We start from the raw sequence: 26,277 nt of genomic DNA, 5'->3' as shown, positions 1-26,277 counted from the left end.
TGTGGCGGCGGCCGGGCCGGCCGGGAGCGTTTCCGCCGCCTGGCAGCACACGCGGGCCGCCGCCATGAAAGCCGGTAGGGACTGAGGGGGCACCGGCGCCGGGCGGGACGGGAAGCGGAGACTGGAGTTCCCGCGGGCTTCACGTGGGGCTGGGCGGGATAGGGAGCCGTGCCCAGGAGCAGCCGGTGCCGCCGCGGCCCCGGCAGAGCAGTGCGGGGGTGCCTAGGGCAGGTATCGGCGGGGTCTCGGCAAAGCGCAGCCTCGTCCCGCGTCCCTCGGAGGTGATTTTGACGGAACCGAGGGATGGAAGGAGGTCGGAACGGCTGTTCGGGACGGGGGGGGGGGGCGGGACAGCCCGCGGGCGTGTCCCTGGGCTGCGGGAGGCACCGGCAGGAGCCGAGCGGGGTCCGAGCCGCCCCGGGCCGCGACAGCGCCTGTGCCCGGCACAGGGACAGTGCCAGGGCACCCCAGTGAAGGCTTCGATGCCCGGCTTCTCTCCACAGCCCTTGCCTTCCCGTGCCGTCAGTAGGTAATCCCTGCTGCGTCCATTTCCACCCCGAGCACCCTTGGGATTGTTTCGGTGTTTTGGCATAGGACGCCTATGTTGTCCTGTGCCTCCTGGTTCTCCCTGAGCCCTGTTTCCCACGCCCACCGTGGCTCCCTGAGCTTTGGCACCCGCAACTCGTACATCTGCATCCTGCTGCTCTGAGCCTTGCAGACAGCAAGGCAGCCTTGCCAGGTCCGCGCAGCTGCTGGTCAGGGAGAGTTTCAGGCCGGAGAAAGCCAGAGCTCAGCAGGGGGAAGTGTGCTGCAGAACATTTACCCGAGGCTGTGGCCTTGTACTTTAAAGTACTCCAAAATACTTACCGTGTGTTGGGAGCACACAAAGCACCCTAACAACCTGTTTACCATACTTTGAGTGTCCACGTGTCTAAAGTAATAGACAATAGGGTTTAATAAAAAAGGTTGTTAAACAATGTTTCTGTAGAACATTCATCACGGGTCTCTCTTCTCAAAAACGTAACACAAATTGTGTAAATTTGAACTGATGATACTGTTTGGAAGAAACATGTTATTCAGCCCTAACAGAGAGAGTAACTTAATGAGATCTTAAACAGTGAAATAAATTTCACAAAGGCTGTGAATGTGTCAATGACTTGTCATTTTCTGTTATTTCCTAGAGAGAAACAAAAAGCGAGTTCCAAGCTTTCGCAAGTTACTGAGAACTAGTCAAATAAAACTTGACAACAAATTAAAGAATAAACAGTATAAGCAGAAGAGTGCTGCTAAGAAGTATCGAAAAGAACAAAAGAAGCTAAGGGAGGCTGTCCAGAGATGCTATTTCTAGAAAGCCTTTTCCGTTGGAAGAATGCAAGAAAAAGCAAGTTGGTAAGTGTTTGCTCAGAGTTATTTTAGTAAGCAAGAAGGTATAAGTGTTACTAAATATTCTGCTGCTTTATGTGGTGAATTCAAGAAACAACATTCTCTGTGTACAAGTAATTGCTGTTCTTGTGAAAGAAAGGAGAGTTGTAAAACATATCAAACTGTAGCTATTAGGGCATTAAGATCTGACAGTTGGAGATGGTAGAAATGTGTTTGCGCTGATCCTTATTGGGTGTCAGAGGGGCAGTTTTCTGGATAACACAAAGACATGCATAAAGGTCAGTGAGATCTAGGTTGAAGTAAGGTGTAAAATGTTTTCACAAGCCTAGGCAGGTTAGATTTTAAAGTTTGAATATACGTACCAGGATCTTAATCTGTAAACATCATCTTCTAAAATAGCTGGAAAATACAAAGAAGAGGAAGAAGATGCTCTTCCACTGGACATGATGGATGAAGATGACCTTAAAATTAATGGAAGATTTGGCCCAGAAGCATCCTTTTAAACCAGAGATCTTTCTTCTAAGTGAGTGTTGTTGTGATGTCTACTTTTGTACTAATTCAGCCTTGTGCAATTAATATGTAATGCAATACATCTGTCGGGAGGTCCCTTTTAGCCTAGTGTTTCTTTGCAGTTCCGGTTTAGTGTTTCCTTAGTCTGTCAGTACCTTCAGTATTAATGTATTGGCATCTATCAGTACATTCACACTGCTCTGCCTGACCTTCAGGATACTGTTTCTGTGGTGCTCCTGCCCGTGAGGTCCCTGGCTGTGAGATGAGAAGCGTTTCTCAAACTGAAAGAAATGCTTTAATCTGTAAACAGTCTTTTTTTCTGTATAGAGTATTCAGGACGTTCCCTGGACTTTGGCCTTTATATATATTGCATTGCAAATTGCTGGGGAAAAAAGGGGTTCTGGAAATCCATGTCTGTAAACACATGCAACACCAAAACATTCATACAAAGATTTGTCACTAGGTTTCTGGAGCAAGGTGTTGGGTAGAGTTCACAGTGAAGTATGGAGAAGGACAATGCTCCTAGTATTAAAATTGTAAGTCTTTACAATACCCTTCTATGAAGTCTCTGATTACATGACTCTTTGAAAATCTTAACTTGCCTTTTTGATGAATGTGAAAACAAGTGTATACCTAACTGCTTAGGGTGGTTTTAATTTGTTAATGCTGATTAATATCAGTATCAGTTACTAATCATCTGTAGCAGTACTGATTAACATCAGTAATCAGTTACTAATTAATAATTTAGTATAGTTTTGAAGGAAAGTAGTAAATAGTTTTTCATTTCCAAAGTTGCAGTTGTGCTGTACTCCACTGCAGGGTTTCTTGTAGCCACATAGCAAGTTCTTGATTTAAAAGAATTTTATTTTAAACCTTGCCCTCTCCCCAAGCTAACTGGATGTGACATAAGTTTAAAGTCTTGCAAAACTCAAAATTTATTGTGTGTTTTTATTTAACGGCTTTTTTCAAGATGTAGGTCTATGTGTTTTACATTCATTATGCCAAAACATTTTTAGAATGGTGGAAAACAGTGGAAGTAGTTGCTTTTTACCTGTTTTACTAGATTTTACCTCCTTTCATAGTGTTCCCTTAAACTGGAGAACTTTTCAATTTTCTTTACTCTGGTCGACTGTAATAGTTCTTAAAAACTTGTCAAATATTACATCACTTGTAAATTACATGTTCCTATTAGCACTTACTAGATACTTATGTTCCTATATGCTAAAGTGTAGTTTAGGAACATACCTGCAAAAGGTATGCTGTTGCTGTTGTCCCTGGAGAGTTTGCCTTGTCTTTTTCAGTGAACCTGTTCATGTCAAAAAACGAAAACATGAAAGTGTGATTGAGAAATATGAGAAGGTGCCAAGACGAATGCAGACAGAGCCAGAAAAGGAACTCATCCATCTGCTCCCCATCAAAGACAAGAGTGGCATTATTCCTCAAGCTGTGGAAAAGCCAGGTAAGACACAGATTGCAGAACTGGTATAGTAACCAAAAAGTATATAATTTATTCTTCTAAAATTTTGTGGTATTACATGCTTGACACTAGATATTTTATTTTTGCAGTTCTCAATGTTGCACATGATGAAGAAGAGGGTACAGAAGAAATGGAGGAAGGAGAGGGTAATAAAACATTATGTTTGCTTTATGTTGGGTTTTTTTATGTTTCTTTTTTTCTAAATCACTGAATTATCTGAAGAGTACTTTGCTGTTCCCTAAGGAAGTTTGTAGTTTAAATGTATTTCGTTCAGATTTTTTGGATATGTTCATTACCATGTTGCCATGAAAGCATAACAGTTATTCAAAGCTTGCTTTCTTACCTGTTAGATTCTCGGGACCTGAGGAATAGCTGGCTTCAGAATCTCTTTCTTTTAAATTATTTTATTTTTATCTGGAAACTGATGTGTTCATGAAGTTCTTTTTACAATTATGCTATCTTTGCTAGTAAGAAGGATCATATTAGTCTTACATAAAGAGTATATGCTGTGGTTCTGTTGATACTCAGATCATTTGAAATGCAGTTCAGGACATAGACTTGTGTAGGCTTTTGAGTGTCTGCCTTTGTCTTTGAAATTTTTGCTTAGAACATCGGAATTCCAGGAAATTGGGGATTTTGATTTGCTGTTGGTTACCCAGTTAGGAGTCATTTTCAAATAACAGTTGCAGTCGTAACTTTGCCACTACGGGGTCATTATTGTCTAAATATAATCTGAAGTTTAGAAAGGACATAACAAAGTATACTCAGAAACTCAGAAAAAGTGAATGTGAATAATTTGCTGCAAATTGCCAGAGCGCTGTGGTTTCTTGGCACAGTTGGGGTAATATGTTGAGTTTCCATGTTCCCACTGTACTTCGGGAACACTGTGGACAGATTCAAAACATTTAGTCCACTTCTTTTGCAAGCAAAAGATTTTGAAGTGGAGCAAAAATTAATCTCTGGGTTAATAGCAAAGTCATTCTTAAAGCTTCTTTGACTGTGGAACTTCATTTGTTACTCGTGTGGGGTTAACACCACACCCACTGAAATGCAGTACCTAGAACTGTAGTTTGCAACATGGTATTTGTTAAGACTTCCCCACTGACTCTCTTTTCTAACTCTCACACCTTGTGCCAGACTTTGTTGAGGAGCCCCTTCCTGTTCTCACTCCTGAGGAAATGGCTGCTCAAAGGCGACAAAAGCTGCAGGAGAGGAAGATGCACATAGCTGCCTTAGCATCTGCCATTCTCTCTGAGCCAGACAACAATGTACGTAGCATTGACTTAACAGGCATGTACGTGTACCTCTGTTGTGCAGTAAATCAAGAAATAAAGGTCTGAAGTGACCAAACAGTAGCAAAGGCACAAGAATACATGGGTAGAACAAGGAAAAGGTCAGTGTTGTATCGCTTCTCAGGGGCTGTCAAACTGTGAAACTGCATAGGTTGGTGGTTGGTGTAAAGGATTTGAATCAGGTGAAGGTCCAGGTGACTATGTTTGCTCTGTTCAGGAGTAATTTGTCCCTCTGAGTACTTGTGGTTTTAGGAATAATACTGTCTGGGGTATTTTCTGTCCAAACTACCTTGTTCCTTAAGTGTGACCCTTATGTAAGCTCTGATTTCAGGGTTGTATCTGATAGTTCTCAGTGCTTCAGGATATACGCATGATTTTTTATAATTCTGTGCAAGTTTATAATAGCAGGACAGTTTGATTATTCCTGAGATTAAAATTTTTTTGGGACATGTGGCATTTCTTGGCTCTTTATGCAATGCTAAGTAGAGTCTGAGTAACTGCTGAGTTAATGTACATTGTGCTTGTCCCTTGGTTTGTAGTTGATCTTCAGCTGATTTTGTCTGCCTGTTTTCTTTAACCAGATTAAAAAGTTGAAGGAGCTGCGTGCCATGCTGATGGAACAGGATCCTAATGTGGCTGTGATTGTTCGGAAGCTGGTCATGGTTTCTTTGATGGAGATATTCAAAGATATTGTACCTTCTTACAAAATTCGGCCTCTGACCGAAGCAGAAAAGGCTACCAAGGTAAAATATCAAATTTATTTATAGGGTATTATGAGTAGTTCAGAATTTTTTCAGTGGTGCCAAATATGAACACTGTTCTTTTTTAATATAAATTTTTAGTTCTGAGCAAAGGGTGACAAATATACAAATACTTGTGGAAGGTCTGAAGCTGTGACACTTTCAGGAGCAGAGGTCTTTGTTTTGAACCTTTAATTCTTACATACTTCCTTTCAGGAAGTAGATGATATGCTGGTGGTAATGGAGAGGAAAACTAGTATATGAAAGTAGTATACCAAACCTGGGTGACTTTTCTCATAACCCTTTGAGTAAGGTCCCACAATAAAGAGAATTAGAAAGAAAACAAATTATGCAACATTGTCACCTAACTGGCATAGATTTCTTTGAAATGTGTTCAACAATTTACTGAACAAATGCAGAGTAACCTGTTTTGTGCAGCTCGTTTTTAATCAATTCTTTGGAAGGTTTCTTGAGTGTAGGTTTAGTGCAGTTTAGAGTCATGGCATTAAAATAACATCTAGTTGATAATTTTACTTCAATCTCTATAATGAAATGGGCCTAGTTGGAAAAGGCCCTCTGAGCACAACTGTAGAAAAATACAGTAATATTTTAGTTTTAATACATTTCTAGGAAGTTCTGTCTAGAAGAAAAAACTGCTTAGATATCTGATATTTGTTTTAAACCCTTTTTTTCACCATTGGCTAATTTCAATATTTAGCTTTCCAAATAAAATTTCATTTCTCTTATGTTTACAGGTTAAAAAAGAAACTCAGAAACTGAGAGAATTTGAGGAAGGCCTTGTGAGCCAGTATAAATTTTACTTAGAAAATCTGGAACAAACAATTAAAGGTATAGTCAACGCTTCCCAATTTTTGTAGTAAAGGCAAAATTGTTTGCAGCATCAGTTTCCCTCTGATTGAATGCTACCCGCTGCTTTGAGATAGCACTTGCATGAAGTATGTAGGAGAATGCCTGCAATCACTAAAAATTTAAATATTTATAAGCTTCCCATCATTCTGAACAGTACTCACTAAGAAAATGAATAATGTTTTGTGCAGATTGGAAGCAAAGGAAGTTGAAGAAAAGCAATGTCATCTCATTAAAGGCATATAAAGGTCTGGCAGAGGTGGCAGTGAAGTGTCTGTGCGAGCTGCTTGTGGCCCTACCCCACTTCAACTTCCACAACAACATTATTGTTCTCATTGTTCCACTCATGAATGATCCATCGAGAATGGTAAGTGATTTTTCTGATTAGAGAAAGAGTTCTTGTTTTACTTGAAAAATAATCTATTTCTGAGCTTTATTCCACAACATCCAGATCTTGTGGCCATTTCTTTTCACTATTTTAAAGGCTATATCCACTTTCTAATTAGTGAATACCATGAGTATCATCTGCTGCTAGCTGTTGTTGTGGACTTGGCTTTGCAGAACAATCTGTGTGATTTGCTTTTTCAGATTTCTGAACTGTGCTTTGAGGCAGTTAAGAAGCTCTTTAAACAAGACAAGTTGGGCTATGCTTCACTTGGTGTGGTTAAGGTCATTTCTGGCCTTGTGAGAGGCAGAAATTACGATGTCAGACCTGAGGTAAGAGACTTTCTGTTGTACCTCACAATATTCTTCTGGCAAAGGTTGAAAAAAAATCTGAACGTCCAAGTCAGCGTGGCTGCTGGCTACAGACAAGCAGAACGTCCCCACTCTGCCACAGACAGTTTAGGATTAGGCTAAGCCAGAGGGTTAGAAAGAGAGGTATGGGGCAAGGGAAGGAGACTAGGAGTTCAGATCCTGACAGAGACGTGGGTTAAGTCAGACAGGGAGACTTGAAGTGAGAGGCAAGTGGAGGAATGGATAGAAGTGGACAGTGCTGGGAAAGGAACTGGGAGCAGAGATTAGAGATACAGGTATGAAGGAAAAGGAGGAGAGTAAACAGAAGAACCTTTGACTAGCAAAGCCCACTAGATGGAATAGAATTCAGGATTTTTTACCCTCTGTTCCTGTAGCGGATCACCTTTCATTGTATTTAATTTGTTTTTACCATAGGTATTAAAAGTATTTCTTCACTTAAGAATTAAGGAAATAGAGTTACAAAAAGATTCTGAAGACATTGCACCAAAGAAAAAGTTCATGACTTACAAAGAGAAAAGAAAGAATCTTTCCAGAATGCAAAGAAAGGTATGACACGTGCTTTCTCGTGCTCTGCTTGTGCAACTTTATGTAGCAGTTTGTTCCAGCAATGATTGCACATCTGTCCTTGCCATTGTTAACTCTCAGCATCAGTGATTAGTGTTTGCATTGTACTTGAACATTTATGAGCTTCTACATGGAATTTAATTATCTTCCTATCTTTTTTTTTCCCTCTTTCCTGTGTTGATAATGCTTTTGATTGTTGTTTCTGATAGCAGTATCTAAGCTGGTTACCCAGTAGCTTTCACAGGGTGACTTATGTAACTCACCAAGCATGGAAGATTTGTTCTCTGGGTATCTTTGCAACCTAGATATCCAGACTGGTTGGAAACATTTAATCTGTTGTTTTAAAATCAACTGTGTATTTTCAGTGGAAGAAAGCGGAAGAGAAACTAGAACGAGAACTCCTGGAAGCAGAAGCATCAGAAAGTAAAGAAAAAAAATTGAAGTTGGTAAGTAATTTAGAGATTATTTCCCTATTTTTGCCAAGCGGCTGCTCCTAACCATTTTGTAATCAAGTGTCTTCCCTCCATTCCAACCTGTCAGCCTTCCATATCTCTAGAGAATGTTGTCAGATAACAAACATTTTGCCTGTACCAGAGGTCTAGGTTTTAGTAAACCAATGTCTCTCAGTTTGCCCAGGAAGGCCAGCTTAGTCATTCCTATTCCCTTCTGCACTCTGCCCAAAAAGGTGTTGAATCCATTGACATATGTCTTGCAGGTGCCCTATTCCGTAGGACACCATGTAATGGGTGTTATCAGCCTCTCAGAGCGGTCTTCAGGGAAAGGAGGAGTTTGGCTGGTGTGGGCTCTTTAGCCAGGAGAGCGTGAGGGGATAAAGTCGAAGCAGGAGAGGAGGACTTGACCTTTTCTGCATAAGAAGAGTGGAAATGGCAGAGCCAGGACTGGTTTGAAAGGCTTCAGTGCAGGCTTGGACAGAGAGAAGCATTTTCAATTGAGTTTAAGTGAAGTAGAAATGTCTGTTTTCCATGATTAAGTATTTAGTTTTGTTTTCTTTCCTTCAGCACACAGAAACCTTGAATATTGTATTCGTAACTTACTTTAGAATCTTGAAGAAAGCTCAGAAGTCTCCACTTTTGCCAGCTGTGCTAGAAGGTCTTGCAAAGTAAGAACTGACTCTGCCTTCTTTTGTGTGTGTTGGAAAAGACATAAAGCACTAAAAGAATTTTTGACTTTGAAAGGAATTTATAAAAGCAGTGAGAGAAGATGGATCCCTGACAAATTAATTGTAATTATTTTATTTCTCTGCTGAAGTTCTCAGCTATTTCCAAAACCATTTCAATGTGATGTGAAATTTCCCATGATAGAATCAATGTGGTTCAAACCCAGCAGGGTGTGATGTGATTCCATTATTTTGCCTGATTACTTCCTGAAGGACATGAGCATGTCTCTAGAGCTATTGGGAAGCCATGATTAGCAGCTGGGGGCTGAATCATTCCTTCACGTGAAGACAGTAAATGTTCAGCATTTGATTTAGCTGCTTTTAAGGTGTGGATTTTGGCAATTTTAAATACTTTGAACTGAGTTCACAGATAATATCTTTAGCTAAAAATAAAAATCTCTTTGATTCAAGGTTTGCTCATCTCATAAATGTGGAATTTTTTGATGACCTGTTGATTGTCCTTCATTCTCTTATTGCATCTGGGGTAAGTTGAGTTTACTTTTATTACAGTTTTCTTAAAATTACTTTCTTTTGGGTACTTAATCAGTTTTGTATTCTTAGGATTTAAGCTATCGTGAGAGTCTTCATTGCATTCTCAGTGCTTTTCATATACTCTCTGGTCAAGGTAAGAGATTTTTAAAAACAAACTTTTGTTTAATGTTGTCTGATAAATCAATGGAGTAAATGTGTTTGTTTGGGATTATGTTAATAGGTGATGTTCTTAACATTGATCCGATGAAATTTTACACACACCTTTACAAGACATTGTTCAGCCTACATGCAGGTAATGCCAGATTCTTGTTTTCAGTGTTTACCTAGATAATGTTTATTCTGCCTCTGTGGTGTCACAGCCTTAATGTAGCGTTAATAAGCTACAGTTGTTTTAAGATGTCTGAGTTCTGAAAAAATTACTGTCTGGTTTAACCTACTTTTTTTCTTAAATTGCACATTGAATTACTGCAATACAAGTACTTGAAGTATTATTGCAATACATGGTAACAGGTTCTAATCATGTAATTTCCTTAGGGAGTGCTGAGTATGTGGTCTTGGATAAGCCTTTATCCTGTCCTCAGTTTAAATATTTTTACTTCCTTATAATTGTTTCTTACAGTGGCAATTTAGAAATTCTGTTTTTTTTCTCTAATTCTTTCTCTAACAGGGAAGGAATTTTTACTTTTTCCAATATTAAATTTAAATTATTTTAAAAATTAATTCTGTCTTCTAAAATTTCCTGGTGTATATTTCTGATTTTTATATTTCTGGCATTTTATTTTTCAAGTCTAAATTTCCCAATAATTCTGAGAAGTTGAATAGTTTAAGAAAATGTCTTTTTAAAATTTGAAACTAACATAATTTTAATTAACTTCCTTAATGTGTATTCACTAACGGAGAAATATTAAGAAAAAATATTCTGCAATTCTGGATGGGTAAAAGACCAAATCTTTGCACTGTTTAATAATTTACAGGAGATGATACAGTGGATTGTCATGGTTTGACATGACATGGATACACTTAGAATTAAAACAGTAGCTGTGTCTAATGTTTAGACATTTTTGACAGAACAAGTATTTTCTTAGAAAGGAGTGCAGAAACAATGATACATTTTTTCTGTTCAGAGCTGGAGTACTTTTACCAAAAAAGGGTGGATGCTTATGTCTATATCCCATGAGAGCTGTGTTTGAACCTCTTGGCTGTTTCCAGTGTCCAGTCCATAGCAGAGTGTTCAGCTGTATGTTCCACAAAATGGTTATTTACTCTTTTTCTGAAATTCTGCATTTGAGGTGGTACCAATGAGGATATAGGGATTGTGCTCCAGTGCCTGGATGTCATGTTTGCCAAGCGGAGAAAACAAGTTTCCCAGCAACGAGCTCTTGCTTTCCTAAAGCGACTTTCCACACTTGCTCTTCATGTACTTCCAAATTCCAGTGTTGGGATATTGGCAACAAACAGGGTATTCATGCAAGTAAGTTTTACTTGTTGAAATTTTTAACTCGATGACTAAAGGTTATTGAATTTTTTGACAAATTGATTTTATGCAAAATACTTTAAAGCATCTTAAGCAGGAATGATGAAAACAGGGTATCCTTAAATGCTGCTGAAACTGACTTAGCCATGTTATAATTGGATGTGTAATCGAAGCAACTCAGTTGTTTTTTTGTGTGTTGTAGATGTTCCCAAAGATGGACCTCTTACTAGATAACGAGTCTCAAGGCAGTGGAGTTTATCTTCCAGAACTAGATGAACCAGAGCATTGCAATGCTCAGAACACAGCCCTGTGGGAGCTGCATTTACTTCAGGTTAGTAACTGAGTGAGTTGGGAAGTAAAAGTCAGCAGTAAATAGCTGCTAAATGTTTATGTGCTTTATACAAATAGAGAACAGAGGTCTCCAGACTTATCAGTCAAATCTGGCCCACATGAACCTACATTCCATACAAAGAGGAAGAGCAACACAGTGATATGGAAGGAATGGGCTCATGATAACAGTGGATCTTACTGCAGGTTGTTTAATAAGATTCCTTTGGAGGCTTTTTCAGTTTGTCAAGTTCCCTTTAAATCCAGCCCTTGTCCAGAGAGGAACAAAGACCTTGATCTGTCGTTCCAGTCAGAGTTTGGGGCTTGGGGAGGGCTTCCTTGGCCCTTTCTTCCTGTTTTCTGGGAGTAGGAGTTAGAATAACTGTGGAGGGTCATGTTCACAGCTTGACATACAGTGAATAAATGTATGACTGGGTGTTCTCATTCACTTAACCCTACAAACTGAGTGATTTTGAGGTGCTTTTTCTATTTAAAACAACAACAGAATGTTCCATCTCATAGAAATGGAAATAAATGTGAGAATCTGTAGATAAATAAATTATCCCTCATCCTTCAGTCAACTGCCTTCTTTTCTTTCAGAGACATTATCATCCAACAGTGCAGAAGTTTGCAGCACACCTTATTGCTGGAGCTCCAACTGAAGGCTCAGGAGCTCTTTCACTTGATTTCAGCCAAAGGTGAGTTATCAAAGAGATTGGGTTTTTTAAAATAGTGCTTTGAAAGGAAACTGTTGCTTATGCTTTATTAAAGGAATTCCTAAAAATAACTATCCATAAAATTAGAAGATTCTGATCTTCAAACTCTCTTCGTTCTTCTGCCAGTACAGAATGTTGGCTGCCCTTTTTTGTTTTTTTCTTTTGATACTTGTTGCCAGGCTGTGACAAGGGTAAAAATCTCAAAGTGCAGTGTGTTTTCTTCCCACGGGAGCAAAATTTCTGCATTTCCTCAGCAGCAGCCCTGATCTGAATATGGATCAGGATCACTGAATTGTGGTTGTCCAGCATAAACTGGAAACCAAGTTGCAGCGTAAGGTCCATAGTATGTTAAAACACGAGAGCAGCCATGCTGGTTCAGACTGAGGGGCTAATTTAGCATCCTGTCTTTGGCAGTGGCTGGAAGCAGGTGTCTCGTGAAAAGTAAAAACAGGGCATAAATATGTAAGGCATGCTCTGAGGTTAGCTCAGTTGGTTAGAGCATGGTGCTAATAACACCAGGGTTGTGGGTTCAATCCCTCTATGGGCCATTCACTTAAGAGTTGGACTCGATGATCCTTGTGGTCCCTTCCAGCTCAGAATAGTCTGTGATTCTGTGACATGCTCTGAGCAGTGTCTTGGCTTCTGACTGGTCTCAGCCTGGTGGATTTCCTGAACTTAGTATCATTTTCTGTTAGTACTTCTCTCTTCATAGCATTCTGTTTAAAGCTGTTCAGTGTCCCTTGAACCAAAGCACACATTTTGTGAATGCAGCATTGTTTGGTAAGGGTTCCATGAGTCCACAGCTCCTTAGGTTAAGACCTGCTGTCTTTTGTTTTGAACCTGGTGCCAGTATGCTTCATTTAACAGCCCTTGGTTCTTGCTCTGGGAGATGAAATGAATAATCTGCTCTACACTCTTTCCATGCCTCCCAGAACTTGGTAGGCCCTGTATCATATCATCCCTCTATCTACTGTCCCTTCTGGCTCAAGGGATCTAGCTCAGACAGGAGCTGTTCCATACTTTTCCTCATCTTTTTTGCATATTCCTGTACTTTTACCAACTTAAGCGTTTCAAGATGAGGGAAATTGGAGACTCAGTTGCAATATTTGAGATGTGGATGATCTGTGGGTTTAAACACTGATGTAACTAATTTCTGTTGTGTTCTCTGTTTCTTTTCAACTCCAAACAGCATTAAGGTCACAACCCTATAAAAGTATCTGTCATAACAACAAGATTTTTTTCCTTTAAGTGATAGTGGTCAGCTCAGAGCTTATTGTGTTTATGTAAAGCTGAGATTGATTTCTTTTTCCAACACGAATTTCATTTGACATTTTACTGATACCTCATACGAACTATCCGAAATTCTTCACATGGAGCTCATTTTTACTACCACAAATAACTTGGTAATCTCCAGCTCATCTTTGAGCATGTTGGAAAGCACAGATCCTGGAACAGACCTTGTGGAAATCCATAGTTTCTTCCTGCCATTGCAAACACTGGCCACAAACTGTCCTCAGTTTCCGGTCTTGTAACCAGTTCTTTTCTCATATGATGGTCTTCCCTGTTCTTCCATGGATGCTTAGTTTTTGTAAAACTCTTTCGGTAAGGAACTCTTGGAAATTCTAGCAGATTGTGTCAGCTAGATAATCTTTTACTTTCCTTTATTAAATATGTACAGATTAAGCAGTGAGTGCTTGGAGCTCTGGCAAGCCAACAGAACAGTTTTCTTGTCTCCCACAATTGAGTATTTTAGACACATTTTACTTACTTGACTTGCATTGTTTGCCAGCTGTTGGCTACTGATCTTTTCCAGGTGATGCTCATTACTCTGAGTTCTCTTAAAGTGTGATGGAGGATGAGAGTGGTGTGTGTGAGAAGCTGCCCTTAAATTGTTGATATATCAGTTGAAGATGTATCTAATGCCATTTTTCTTTCACTGTGGATTTTGCTGTAGGTCTGCCACAGAACTTTTTGAGGCATACTGCATGAAAGGAATGACCTTTAATCCTCCTGTTGCATCAGTAACACCCAGAAGAAAGGTACCATCTTGTCTCTGTGTCCTTTTTTACCCACATGATGTACCAAAATAACCTGTATCTGCTGGCTCACTGTGCAGTGCCCAGGCATTGGCATGCTCAGTTTGGCTTTCTGGTTTCTATACTTTGCATGTCGAGTATTTCTTTTAACTGCTGTAAGATAGGACTGACTATAAAGGAAAAGTAGCTGTATAAATAGTTCCACCTCCCACAGCTTCAGTTCATGTAGCAAGATGAATATGGTAGCTGTTATTTTGCACTTTGTAGTGGTTCAGTGCAGATTTCTTGGCCCTTTTCTGTAATGATGAACTAATGTTTGTTCAAAAAGCAGTAAAAAAACCCCAGCTCTTTCCCCAGTGTGGGTAGTTGGCAGGACAGCTGGATCTCCAGAGCCTTTGATTCAGTATGTAGAGGGATACTGATCCCTATTAGCCTCACTGTAGCTTTAAAGTGTAAATTTGAGGGGAAAAAAGAGTTAATGTATAACGATGAGAAACAGGAAACAGTTTTTATGTCCTCAGCACTGTTCCAGCCTCCTTTAAATGTCCAGATGTCCAGTGAGGGGTGTCCTTTAAAAAGTGATAATTTTATTTCTTCCTATGAAAACCTTTAACATTGTCAGTGCTCCACTTTGTAACTCAGTAATGTCAGTTGAAGCCTTGAGAGCACAATTTTTTTTCCATTTTAGAGAAGCAACTCTTGAAAATGTGTTTGTACTTACTTATTCCATCGTTTTACAATGACTTCTTGACGTGTCTGTCCTGCTAGGGAGTTATATTAGCACCTCTGACAGAGCAAGGCTGGGAGCAGCAGGTAGGCGAGAGATTTGAGTTGTAGTGCTTGGATAAGGAAAAGCACAAGCTTTTTAAGGTAGCAGAAACAAAGGAAGAGGAAAATAAGAGAGAACAAACTGTCCATAGGTGGTTATAATGGACATAACTGGGCAAATTACCCTGGGGCTTTGCCTGCTCTCTGGTTGTTGGGCTCATTTAACAAACTTTGGCAGTATCTAAGTTTTATCCTCTCTGTCCTGCATATTCTCTGTGTGCCACGCTGCCTTTGTCAGCACCTCCCTGGTGTTGATAGAAGCTCCAATTGGAGCCCCATGCACTACTAAAGAGAGGATCTCATTTGTCCTTGAGTGCACAATGTACTTGACTGTGTGAGTGCTTAGACTTTAACGGGGGAGCTTAAATCATATGTGTGATCATAATTCCTCATCTGAGCTGCCAATTCTGTAGGTCTAGTCTGGATGACTGGGAACATGGGAGAGTAACAGGACTGCTAATTTAAGCTATGCATGGAAAACACATACTGGCCTTGTTTAATAATGCAACTAATATTTTGTAATTTTCAGGATACATTCTCACAAATGGATTCATTTGTAGACGAAGAGCTAAACAAGCAGCTTCAACAACACATCAGTGGGACTGTTGTTCACAAATCCTTGGATTTTGCTAAACACTTGAAGGAAACATCTTTGTCATAAATGTACCTATTACTCAACTTCAGTTGGCTTCTTAATTATGGAGAAAGATTGGCTGAAACTAATTTCCCCTCATCATTAAAGGAATACAAGTAGGCTTTACACAAAACTGTAACAGCAGTTTTCCACAGAGAGTTACAAACCTGTCCACTTAACTGTGGAGTCCATGTTTGCAGGGCTGGGGAACCACAGTGAACAGTCACATCAGTAATTTAAAAAGATACAAAACAAGGCTATTTAAAAATTGTTTGCAACCATGCATGATTGTATTTTTCTTTATATATTTTCTAATTTTTATAACAGAATATAGACATATGTATTTGCAAGAACTCACTGGTTCTGTTGATAAATTAATAAATATTTTGAAACTGTTAACAATATTTACTTCTTTGTCTAAACTACTTAGAGATTTGGAATATGTATTTTTTCTGTTGCATTTTTTCTTTTTTTCTTCTGATGTCTTCTAACCATTTATCTCATCTTGAAATGATTTTGCATTTGGTGGAGGTTTTCCCTCTGGTGAATCTTGGTATTGGCAAATTGAGAATATTGCATTTCAGTTCTAAATTGGCATCATGACTGAATGCTCTACTGCAGTGTCTTCAATAAACCATTGCTGTCAAGAATGATGGACAAATACAAGGTAAGAATGTAAATATTTTTCTTTTTATCTTGGAAGTAATTTTCTCCTGGTTCCCCAAATATAAGTTATTGCCTGGTTGTTTTAGAATCCATTTTCAGCTGCATGTTGGCTTTGCAAACAGTAAGTGAAATATATTAATTAATTAAAAGATGATATTGTCTTTATGTGAATTCCGTTCTACAGGGGAGCGTGCTGGGCTGTCCCTGGCTGACAGCTCAGGTAATGTATTTTTGTAGTGTTTAGTCTATGATGTATAATGATATATGTCTAAGTAAGTTTTTCAAAGCTTTCATTCAAGTCAGAAAATAGCTTTTTCTCTAGGGTATTTAGTTCTTTTTCCTGATTTATAGTTCTTAGATAGTTTTAAAAGTAAATTTCCTTTTTTCTTTTAATACATGTGTTTAGTATTAATCACACTGATTCACCAACTTTCAAATAGTTAAACATAAATTCACAGACATTTTTAGAATAGACATCTATGTATTAATGGATTAGAAAATTCCTGTTTTACTATGTAGATTACAAAACTGCATACATAACACTGATATTTATACATGTGTTTCTCTTTGTTTAGGTTGTGATTCTCATAGCTTTTGAATAGTTTCTTTTAGTGTGAAGTGTTCACAAATATGGATGTGATTTAATTTCTGAAAAATTCCAAGGGGGCCATTTGCCAATACTTTGGTCAGTTCAGGAAGGCAAAAGCAAAGAGTGAACATCTTAAACCATTTATTTTTTTTTTTACAACATATACAAATACAGGTTTATTATTCAAGTCAGCAGAGAGAAAATAGTCCAGGTGGAAAATTTTGAAATTGTTCATTTTTCATAGTTTCCAAACATATAGAGACTGGCACACAGTGATGTTGCATTGTCAGAATACTCTGACATGCTTTAAGAGGCAGAGAAAGACAACTGTACAACTAAGTCATTCTGAAAGAGCCTATACATCTATTGGAGCAAAAATCTTATTTACTGCTATTTATTTTTGTGTTTAATTTGCTAACTCTGCCAAATGTCTATTACTATTTAAGTTGCAAAACATCACAGACAGGAAAAAATGCCACCATTGGTACATTTAGTGGGCTACCCTAAGAGTAAACTGAGTTTTATAGTGAAATAATAACTGACAGTGATTAAAAACCAAATGCTAATTGAAGCATTCAAAGAGCTAGAGCAGAGCAGAGCAGACAGTTCAGTTTCAGAAGCTGCAGACTCAGCCTTTCACTGAAATGTAAAGTTACTAGCAAGGTCTTCTTTTTTGAAAACAAACTGTGAATGTAAGAGAAAGTGTTCCTGAAATATTTAGATATTTCCATGTTGAAGTCTTTAAGTCTCCAAAGCATGTGATTTCTAGAAGCAGACAGCTTTCTAAAAGGTGAGACACTTCACCTAGCATTCACCTAATATTTGTAGCAAGAAAAATAATGTGACTAGGTTTAAAAAAAAATAAAACTGAGATAGTACTTTTTAGTCTTCTGCTATAGTTTGGGATCAGTAAGATAGAAGCAAGAAACCCTTCAGGCGGTAGAGGAAGTAGCTCCTGGTGTGCCCCAGTTCCTACAGATGGAGCAGTGCTGATGCAGGCAGGAGCTGTGCCTGCCTGTCTTTTGTCCCATACCATAACACCACTGCAAGCACCACGTGCTGCACAGGGAGAAGTTAAGAACTTGGTAGAAAAGTAGCAGTTTTTTAAATAGTACAGAATAAAATGCTTCTGTATTTTTGCCATTAGGCAATGGAGCATGAGATTTCCACCTGTAAACTGTTCAGTGTAAGGCCTGCTACTGCTCAGAGACAGCATGTTTCTGGAAGGTGTTTGTTGATTATTTACATTCCTTTCTTTCAAACTTTATCCTGGAAGCTGCTTCCTGTAAATAGTTTGTAATGTAAAAATGAATGTATTTTCCTAATTGATGTCCACGCCCAGCCAGAAACACAGAAAAGGACAAAGTTATTTTGTCAGTCTTGTCACAGGAGGGTGTGGACAAATATTCCTGCAGAAATAAAATCTGTGGCTAAGCAGAATAAATTTCCTATTAGCATAATAACTCAGCACATGGAAGCTCCTTAACTGAGCTTTCAAAAAAGTTAACCATCCCCCCTGTTTAATGCTTCAGGTGGTGGTGTATTTTCACTATTAGGAAACTTGGACCCAACAAAGGGAAGGGTATTGTAATTCTTTTCCAAATTCACCCCAAAGTGTACCATGTTTCACTAACAAAAGTTTACTTGGCTATTTACCAATACCTAAACTTGAAATTAAGTGATATATGAACCTTAATGAAAATACTAGAACAGGGTAATTAGCCTTACACATTCCAGACGTCTACATGCCTACAAATATGGGTTTTGAAATAAAAAGCCAAATACTTTGCTCTCCTCTTTCACTATAATAAACAGCAGCAAAAGCAGCTTTTGGTGAGACTAATGAGGAAGATATTCATATTAATAAGCTGTTCCCACAACTAGAAAAATTATTGTATTAGTAGAAATAGTAAAAATCTGCTGATTATAAATTGCCACCAGATTTCAGGCTAGTGTTAGACTTGTGTTAATGTGACATGGCTGCTGTTGTCCCTTGATTCCCCAAGGTTTGTATGTTGAATCTAATTAATTAGCCAGTGTGTGATACTTAGGTGATGGTAAGAATTTTCAGTGCTGCTAAAGATTAAAAAAAACCCCAACAAACCACTACCAAAAAAAAAAAAAAAAGCCAGACAGGTAAGGGCAAACTACAGGAACCTTAAGTATTGTTTCTTAAATGCCACAATCAACATCAGAGAGAAAAAATTCTTAGTGATGTGAATCTGCTACTGTGTTAAAATAACAGAGAGAATGAAGCTAACATTTAAAAACCAGTTGCATTAGTTGAATTGCACAGCAGGTTGATATAAGTATTTCCTAGTAATTCCAAAGAATTCCAAAACAAACTGCATATAAAACTATATGCAGTGTAAGAAGTGTAAGAAGTTAGAAGTGTAAGTTGACACTTCTAACATTTTACTCGGGATCAGTCTTGTCTTACACATGTGCAGGGTTCAAGTTGGTACTAATGAGTGAAGAGGCTGAGCTTGGAGGTGGTTGGGGGTGCTATATCAGTTCAAAAGTTTACTTTTGTAAAAGACAAGCAGTGGGAAGTGCATCTGTGCCTCTGTGAGGATATGCCACCAGGAAATCTGACTTTTTTTGTACAGTTGTAATTATTTTTCCTGAAAGCTGGAAATGACCTCAAGAGGGCACTTTTTTGCTTTGGTAATAGCTATTTTACAGGCATTTTCTGTAGTGTATAGTGAAAGACTTCATCGTTTCTGGTGACAGAATGCAGGTTCTGTCTGCTTGTTTATATGACAGTTAATGACTCTTCTTTCTTCTGTTTCATTTTCTAATTAATAGGGGGGCATCAGTTGTCATGACACTACTGCCTGTTACTTCTTTCTCTTGTTTAGGGATTGCTCTAGTGAGACAAAAACGTGTGCAGAGCAATTTGTTCACCACAGACACATTTCTTGTGGGAGATCAAAGGGATTGCTGATTCCAGCAGTTGTTTAATTTGTGCCCCTGTAACTCGGTATGGATTGTTTTAAGTAACTAAACACATTAGTAACTCCCATGGAAATAAAAAAAAAGACTAGCACAACTAATTTACTTACATATCAAAAGATGAATTCAGCAAACGTAAAACTTCACAACAGTGTTTCTATGTAAACAAAAATGTCAAGAGTTATAGGGTAAAAGTTCTTTATACTCTCTGTAACAGACAAGTAAAAAGACATTTCTGACTGTATGGAAAAAATGTATTTCAATTCAAAATTTTGAAATGTTAATTACATTTATCAATGCATTGTTTTGAATTTGGTCAGTTTGGAGTATTAAACATCTTGTGCTGAAAAGAAACAACCATAAAAGTTCAAACATATTTTCCTCTAAATCCAGAGAGAGGTAAAAATCTGCATTTTCTAAGAAGTAGTATATGATAAATATATTATACAATGGCATGTACTTTGGAACATGATAATAAATATTCTTTCTTTAAACACAAGCCAAGAAAACAAGAATTTATAAGAAAAAGTCTCACTACCAGTTAGGTGTATTTAGCTATTGTACATTATTTTGTTAAAGTAGATAAACCATAAATAATTTTGAGTGTTTTGTGTATATTCACCAAAGTTAAACAGATATGCAAAGGAAGTTTCAGTATATTTAAATCTCTTTACAATCAGTTAACACAGTGTTTAACAGAAATCTTCAGGTAAAAGTGCGTTATTTTAAAATAATACACATAAGAGAACGCTCTGGTTCTCTGCCTTCAGTTTCCTTAGAGGCAACAAGCTAAAATTATCTTTTGTTTAAAAAGGAGAGGGTGATGACACATGTTTGTTTACAACATACAGTCCAAGAAAACTTCTCCATCCGCCTATGGAGGATCTGCAGATGTGAAGATACGGGAAGAGCAGAATCTTCCGATAGCTGACAGGCATCTTTCCAATCTACAGTATCCCATTTAGGATTCCCAGATTCTGGATGTTAATCCAGCAGAATTGCCTGGATCAGGCATCTGTAGCACAGGGCACACAATTGTTGACCAGTTCAGTCCACAGCAGGATCCTTCAAAGGCACTGCAGAAGGATTCAGTAATGTAAATTCCAGTTTTAAAAGAGCAAGAAAGAACAAATGCGGAATAGGGAACCTGACTGGGCTCTTTCCATAATTTACTTTGCTTTCCTTGAATTCAGATATAGTAGCCAAGAAATAAGATATCAAATTTATCCCTTTGTATTTTAAATACCTTGCAAATGAAAACATTACTTGAATTCTGTTAATTTAATGACTTAGCAGTAGTATGACAGTACATGCCAAATAATGCTTTAATAATTAGATGTATGCAGAAAGAAAAAGGTAATATTAAATTGGCCATAAGTGAGATGGGATTATCAACACTGAAAAAGATTTCTTCATTTGCAAGGAGCTGTAACTTCCCAGTTGCTGTGTCAGTGCTGTAGTAGCACTGTGCAAATGTCTGGTTAGTGTACATTGCTGGACAAGTTGCACTTAGTATCTCCATATAAACGAGACAGTCTTATGTTGTGTATTTCAGTTGTTTGAAGTCAAGCAAGATGGAAGAAATTGAAGAGATACAGAAATGATAGTATAAATGTTTAAACATTTCTGACAAAATTCCCACTGAGAGAAATTAACACCATCAACTTGTTTTAGCTAAAAAGGAGATGGCCAGTCCTGATGATTTTATTATCTGCATGTAACAAAAAATAATAAAAGCTCTACTGGCCACTTCCATTTACTTTGGCCCAGAGCAAAAGAGTAACAGTACATCATTAATTAAGCACCATTACTCATTAAAATGAATACCATAAAATCAACCAGGATGCAACATTTTGGTTTGGTTTTGTGGGTGAAACTCCAGTCTGATTCACTGGAGCAAATGCCATAATTAAGGACTGGAGACCTTACTGCTGTCACTGTGGCTGTGCACACCAATGGGTAAGGCTTTTATGGATCTTTCTGTCAGTCCCTTGTACCTCACCCTGGTTTGACCAGCTACAACTTTGAAAAAAATAATCCTCTGTAAATCACATAAATGGTTGCTCAGCGTTGGGATCGGTGTCTCGTACCTGAACAGACCATGGGCAGTGGGGTGACTACTCTACAATGTCACTGAAGGTCAAGCCGCACGCGGCCCTTTCGTCCTTGCTCTGGGGACTGTCCGACAACACCTGCAGTGGGGGTGACATGAACCCCCGATACTGCTTACTGGACTTGGTTAACTTCTTCAGTTCACTGGTAAAAGAGATGCCTTTTCTTTTGTCATCTCGTGCTGCCTGTAAAAAAAAAAAAAAAAAAATCATAGAAGTGGTTTAACAGCTGCTTGTTAGCTGTGAAATACAGAATTAATATGAAAACACCTAACATATTTCTAAGCAGGCCTTCCTTTTGAAATGCAGTATGTCTGTGCTTTCACAGGCAAGCACATCCTACTCATTGTTCTGAATAAATTAATTTAAAATTATGCCTTGTCAAAGATATGTTTAGTAAATTTGGTATAAACTTTTATAAAAAGATCTGTGCTTATAATACAGTTACTTTAAAGCAACAGCTGCTGTGGATTGGTGGTGTCTGCAGGCAGGGAGAACACAGCTCCTTCTCCCAGTAGGCATGTACTTCATTCCTGCCATTTTCTGAAGCCTGAGATAAAGCAACAGAACAACTTTTTCACTGGGCAGGAATAAAGGAGACTTTATTCCAGTAGCTTTTAAGCTCTGCCCATTTGAATGGTCCTTTATTATGATGGAAAGCGTGGCATGCACAGCCAGAAGATTTTGAAAAACAGAAGGCTGGTAGCAGATAAAGGTTGTCCTGGATTTGCAGGCTGTGAGGGAGTCGTGTTGCTGGATGTAACTTTGCAGTTTTGCAAAGGAAAAAAGTAAGGGAGGTTCGGAGAAAAGAGGAATCTGCTTTTTGCTTAGTCTGTCTTCCCCACTTGCCCTCATACCAGTTGTGTGTCTCTCCCATTGAAAGCAGGTTCCCATTAAGCTGATCACACACTATCTACAACACTTGCTGCTGCAAAGTATCGAATCTTTTACCTGAACCTGTTCTTTGAGCTTCAGGATAAATTTTCCTGCTCCCTTCCATTTGCTTTGGGCCTGAAACACACACTCTTGATCAGAGAGAATCCTCTGAGATGGTTTAGATGTTGAAGACTTTTTGTTTGTTGGCTCTTTTGTCACCTCTTCCAGGAGCACATAATCACTTGGATTTGGATTGCTCAAAATGCTGTAGGAGTATTTTGCTTTGCAAAGAGTCTGTTTAAAAGCAGAGAAAAAATAAGACAAAAAAGAAGGCATTCCCTCAGACTCAGGTTACTAAGCTGATTCCTCAGCTAATGCTGAGAACAAACCCCACCTTATCTTGTGTGAAACCAGCCTCCACCCCACAGATTAACATGGAAAGGTGCAGCTCACCTGCTGTATGACATCCTGAGCCGTGCTGAAGCGGGGAGCCTTGATGACGGTGCGTGGTTGCTCTGGGGAGACATCGTGTACCTGAACAAAGAAACTGTCATCCTCGGAGCTGATGGCTGCTTCTTCCTTTGCTTCTTGGAAGACATTTCTCTCGTTTAAATTCTACAGAGAAAATAAATGAGAGCCAGATTAATTTACTTCAGAAAGGTAACTAATAGCTGGTGGTCACAAAAGGTTTTTATCACATGGAAATTGGAGACTGCTGTAGCCCCAGCTCCATTTTGTTAAATGCAATACAGGAGACTTTTGACAAGCTACTACCTGTGTTTCTACAATCAGTGTCTGGAGACATATGCATAGTCACTTAAATCCTTTCTTTCCTTATGTACACAAAATTATGTTTTGTCATCCAATAGTGGCAGTAAGATGGGAGATGGTGGAAAGGGTTCTTTTCTCTCCTATCCCTGCACTAAAGCCAAAAGTACTTAGAAAGCAAGAAGTCTGAGCAAACATTTTCCTGTGGTGTAGAGCAAGAGGAAGGATGTTTGTCCCTTTTCAGGCTCTATGACTACTGCAGATTTTCAGGCAGAATTCCTCCCTGCACCTTCTCTCAGAGAATGCATTTCTGTCCAACACCTTGGAACACAGCTTGGATTCATAAGCTGTAAACATGAGCTGTGTTTCACACCCTCCAGTGGACCCACTCCTTGTTTTTTAATCAGATTTGCAGCTTAATTTCTAGTTCCAAGCTCTGAGGTGCTGCTATCTGCAGAAAGGCTCAAAATTACAGATAATGCTTTGGGGTACTTGCATCACAGGACAAAACTACAGCATAATTTTCACATGAGCCAAGACAGATTTTAACTCCCATTTTCTAACAGAATGGGGCTTGGCAGTGACACGTGGTGGTGCACACTGACAAAGTCAGTGCTGCAGTCAACAGAATTTGGTAGGTTACTATTTCCACTAACAAATTTCTACCTTGTAACTTTTTGTAAATTTTTTTGCCAAATGTTAGAAATAAAGGAAAACAAAATGTGGACTTTTGATAAAGCTTCAATTTGACAAATTACCATTAAATTACACAAGTTCTATCAAACTAATCAAAAATACATTTATTCACTTTAAAGTATCTCAGAGGATCTCTATCATTTGTGTATGTAAAATCTGTGTACTAATAAGCATTTCTGTAGGCCGAACTGACCAAAGAAAGTGTGTCCAGAAATGAGATCATTAGGTGTCTTTCTCCTGCTTTTTTTGTCTCTCACAAGCCTGGGCACTAGCATATTTTCAAGCTGTAGATGCTTTGCTCACAGTTTAAACTGAAGTAATCAGTCCATTTTCCTCCTTTAAATGAAAAGAAATCGCCTATTTCATTATTTTAGGTTATCATTAATAATTTAATTATCCTTTGTGATCCTTTTAGACTTATTCTATCCTTTTAGACTTATTCTTTAATATTAAAATTATTTCTAATTTTTCTAGACAGATAAGAAGTTGCTGACATCCAAACTGATTGCTAATGGTTGTCTGGAGTTCTGTTATCTATGATCCTATGGTATTAACTATTATCTTTCTTTATATTAATTTCCTATCCTGGCATAATGTATGGCATTAAATTAGAACACAACACTGAACTGGTGAGTGAGTGATAATGCTTAAACATCACACAACTGACAGTAAAGCTGAGTGAGGTCCAATTAATGTCACACAGGTGCATGAAGTCTAGTTGTCCTTGCTCACTCAAGAGTTACGTTTGTTTTTTAACAATGTACACAGCATTGACATTACTCACCAAGTAGTGAAACAAATACTGCACCCTTTCATTTCCTGGTCCTAAGAGCTATTTTTAGCTATCTTTGTAAATAACAATTTATCTAAAACAGACTTACTTCCTCTCGGGTTTTAAAGATAATCCTTCCAACATATCCTTCTTCTGGGAACCAACTGTTCAAAAGCTGCACTAGCCCTTCTTCAGGACCAATCACTCTCTGGAATGGTGGTTTTCTGCATTCACTCTTTTCTTTAGATATGAAACTTTTCTCTTCCATCAGAAAATAGTCTGCAGCACATGACTCGGTGCCTTTTATGGTAGCCAAGAGCTAAGACAGACCATAATAAACACACAGCAATTAGAATGCTAAATATAAACACTGCATAATTAGTAGTTATAAATGAGAGTGAATACGGAAGCTTTAAGAATCAATAACTGTTCTGACAGTGCAGGCAGGCTTTCTGATGTGCTATTTATTATTCAGATATTTTACTCCAGGGTAATGTCCTGTTCTCTTTAGCGTAGCCAAGCAGCTCAACTATCCCAGACAAGGCAGTACTATTTAAGCTTATTTCTGTCCTGTTTGGCTGGCCAGACAATTTATTCATAATCCCAGGACAGTACAGTCTTTTCCCACTGCTAGAATAACAATCCCTGTTGAGTTAACTGGTTTTGCTACTCATGAACTTGGCCTTCTAACTTTTACTCTGTATTCCTATGGTGCTCAAGTTCAAAGAATTCTGCAGAAATGTTTGCCCTTGTTGTAAGGACAGCCCACTGCCTCCATTGGCCAGAAAGATTGTTTTTCTCATCTGCATATGCCCAAATATTAAAATACTGATAGGGAATATATTCTAAAATGATAAATCATTTCACTGATTATTTTCTGTGTTTGCAATGTAATTAATTCCACAGCAATACATTTCTAAGAGCACCTCCTAGCTGTGATGAACTACAACGACCCTGCATGAGAGAAATGCAGGGAGACAAATGTCCAGAATGATGTTAATGTGGATTCCTGCAGTTGGATCTGCAATTCAGCAGGAAGCTTACCTGATGGAGCAGCTGTGCAGCCGTAGTCCCCGCACTTACATTAAAAACAGTGAAAGGCTCCGGGCCTGGAATTCCATGAACTGTCACTTTGTAAGTCACAGCAGCTTTCCTTTCTCCCAGGCTAAACAACTGTTCAGACAACATTCAACAGGTTACTGAATGTTTTTACATAGGCATGTAAAAGGTTGCTTAAAAGAAACTGCACATACAAGTTGTAAGGACCTTGAGAGAGCAAAGCTATCAAGGTAGGACATGGCTCTTATGCTACAGATTGAGGCATTTAAAAAAACACTAACAAACCCTCCAAAAGAGTCCACCCTACCCTGAAGCTGAAGAGAAAGAAGAAAAAGGAAGTTATCCAGTGAAGGGCAGACTCCATCACTCATTACCCATTCTAGCTGAGCTCAGACTATTTACATTTCAGCATACAGATTACTGGGTGAAAACCTATAGCTTTCTTTTAACCTCCAAACCATTTATGTTCTTCCTTTCTGCCTAGTAATTCACCAAGATACATGTTTGGCATG

The 26,277-nt window shown here is 38.5% G+C and overlaps 2 protein-coding genes and 1 long non-coding RNA gene across 8 annotated transcripts in view; 2 read left to right on the top strand and 1 right to left on the bottom strand.

The window, feature by feature from the left end:
* Positions 1-13: 13 nt before the first annotated feature.
* On the top strand, positions 14-15,322 carry NOC3L (NOC3 like DNA replication regulator). 2 transcript variants are annotated; one of them, XM_032694221.1, is made up of 21 exons: positions 14-74; positions 1,182-1,389; positions 1,783-1,906; positions 3,195-3,352; positions 3,460-3,516; positions 4,508-4,638; positions 5,244-5,405; positions 6,158-6,251; positions 6,461-6,636; positions 6,858-6,986; positions 7,440-7,571; positions 7,955-8,035; positions 8,609-8,709; positions 9,178-9,250; positions 9,328-9,391; positions 9,479-9,550; positions 10,548-10,729; positions 10,935-11,063; positions 11,660-11,757; positions 13,730-13,814; positions 15,169-15,322. In XM_032694221.1, the coding sequence occupies exons 4-21, from the start codon at positions 3,265-3,267 to the stop codon at positions 15,298-15,300; spliced, it is 1,986 nt and encodes a 661-aa protein (XP_032550112.1). In that variant the 5' UTR covers positions 14-74; positions 1,182-1,389; positions 1,783-1,906; positions 3,195-3,264; the 3' UTR covers positions 15,301-15,322. The 2 variants fall into 2 exon arrangements, with proteins under 2 accessions (XP_032550112.1, XP_032550114.1); XM_032694223.1 differs by lacking the exon at positions 14-74 and adding an exon at positions 152-231.
* A 419-nt stretch (positions 15,323-15,741) lies between these two features.
* LOC116789917 lies at positions 15,742-19,767 on the top strand. The gene is made up of 2 exons (XR_004358194.1): positions 15,742-15,940; positions 19,390-19,767. It is a non-coding gene; the product is annotated as an uncharacterized LOC116789917 (long non-coding RNA).
* PLCE1 (phospholipase C epsilon 1) overlaps positions 19,720-26,277 on the bottom strand; it is a 146,282-nt gene continuing 139,724 nt past the window's right edge. For all 5 annotated transcript variants that reach the window (XM_032694213.1, XM_032694215.1, XM_032694216.1 and 2 more), the window contains 6 exons: positions 25,751-25,879; positions 24,816-25,025; positions 22,924-23,085; positions 22,546-22,764; positions 21,574-21,780; positions 19,720-20,559 (listed from right to left, as the gene is read on the bottom strand). In XM_032694213.1, coding sequence (XP_032550104.1) covers positions 21,601-21,780; positions 22,546-22,764; positions 22,924-23,085; positions 24,816-25,025; positions 25,751-25,879 — 900 coding nt within the window. In that variant the 3' untranslated portion in view covers positions 19,720-20,559; positions 21,574-21,600. The remainder of the gene's footprint in view (positions 20,560-21,573; positions 21,781-22,545; positions 22,765-22,923; positions 23,086-24,815; positions 25,026-25,750; positions 25,880-26,277) is intronic.

Source organism: Chiroxiphia lanceolata, chromosome 8 (genome assembly GCF_009829145.1).
Source record: "Chiroxiphia lanceolata isolate bChiLan1 chromosome 8, bChiLan1.pri, whole genome shotgun sequence".
NCBI classification, from domain to species: Eukaryota; Metazoa; Chordata; class Aves; order Passeriformes; family Pipridae; genus Chiroxiphia; species Chiroxiphia lanceolata.
The sequence above is the reverse complement of the archived record's forward strand: the minus strand, read 5'-3'. Positions and strand labels throughout refer to the sequence as shown.

Coding starts and splice junctions, on each gene's coding strand:
- NOC3L (XM_032694221.1), top strand. CDS start 3,265: ATGCAGACAGAGCCAGAAAAGGAACTCATCCATCTGCTCCCCATCAAA. Junction 8,036..8,608: donor AAGAAAAAAAATTGAAGTTG/GTAAGTAATTTA, acceptor TCTTTCCTTCAG/CACACAGAAACCTTGAATAT. Junction 10,730..10,934: donor CAAACAGGGTATTCATGCAA/GTAAGTTTTACT, acceptor TGTGTGTTGTAG/ATGTTCCCAAAGATGGACCT.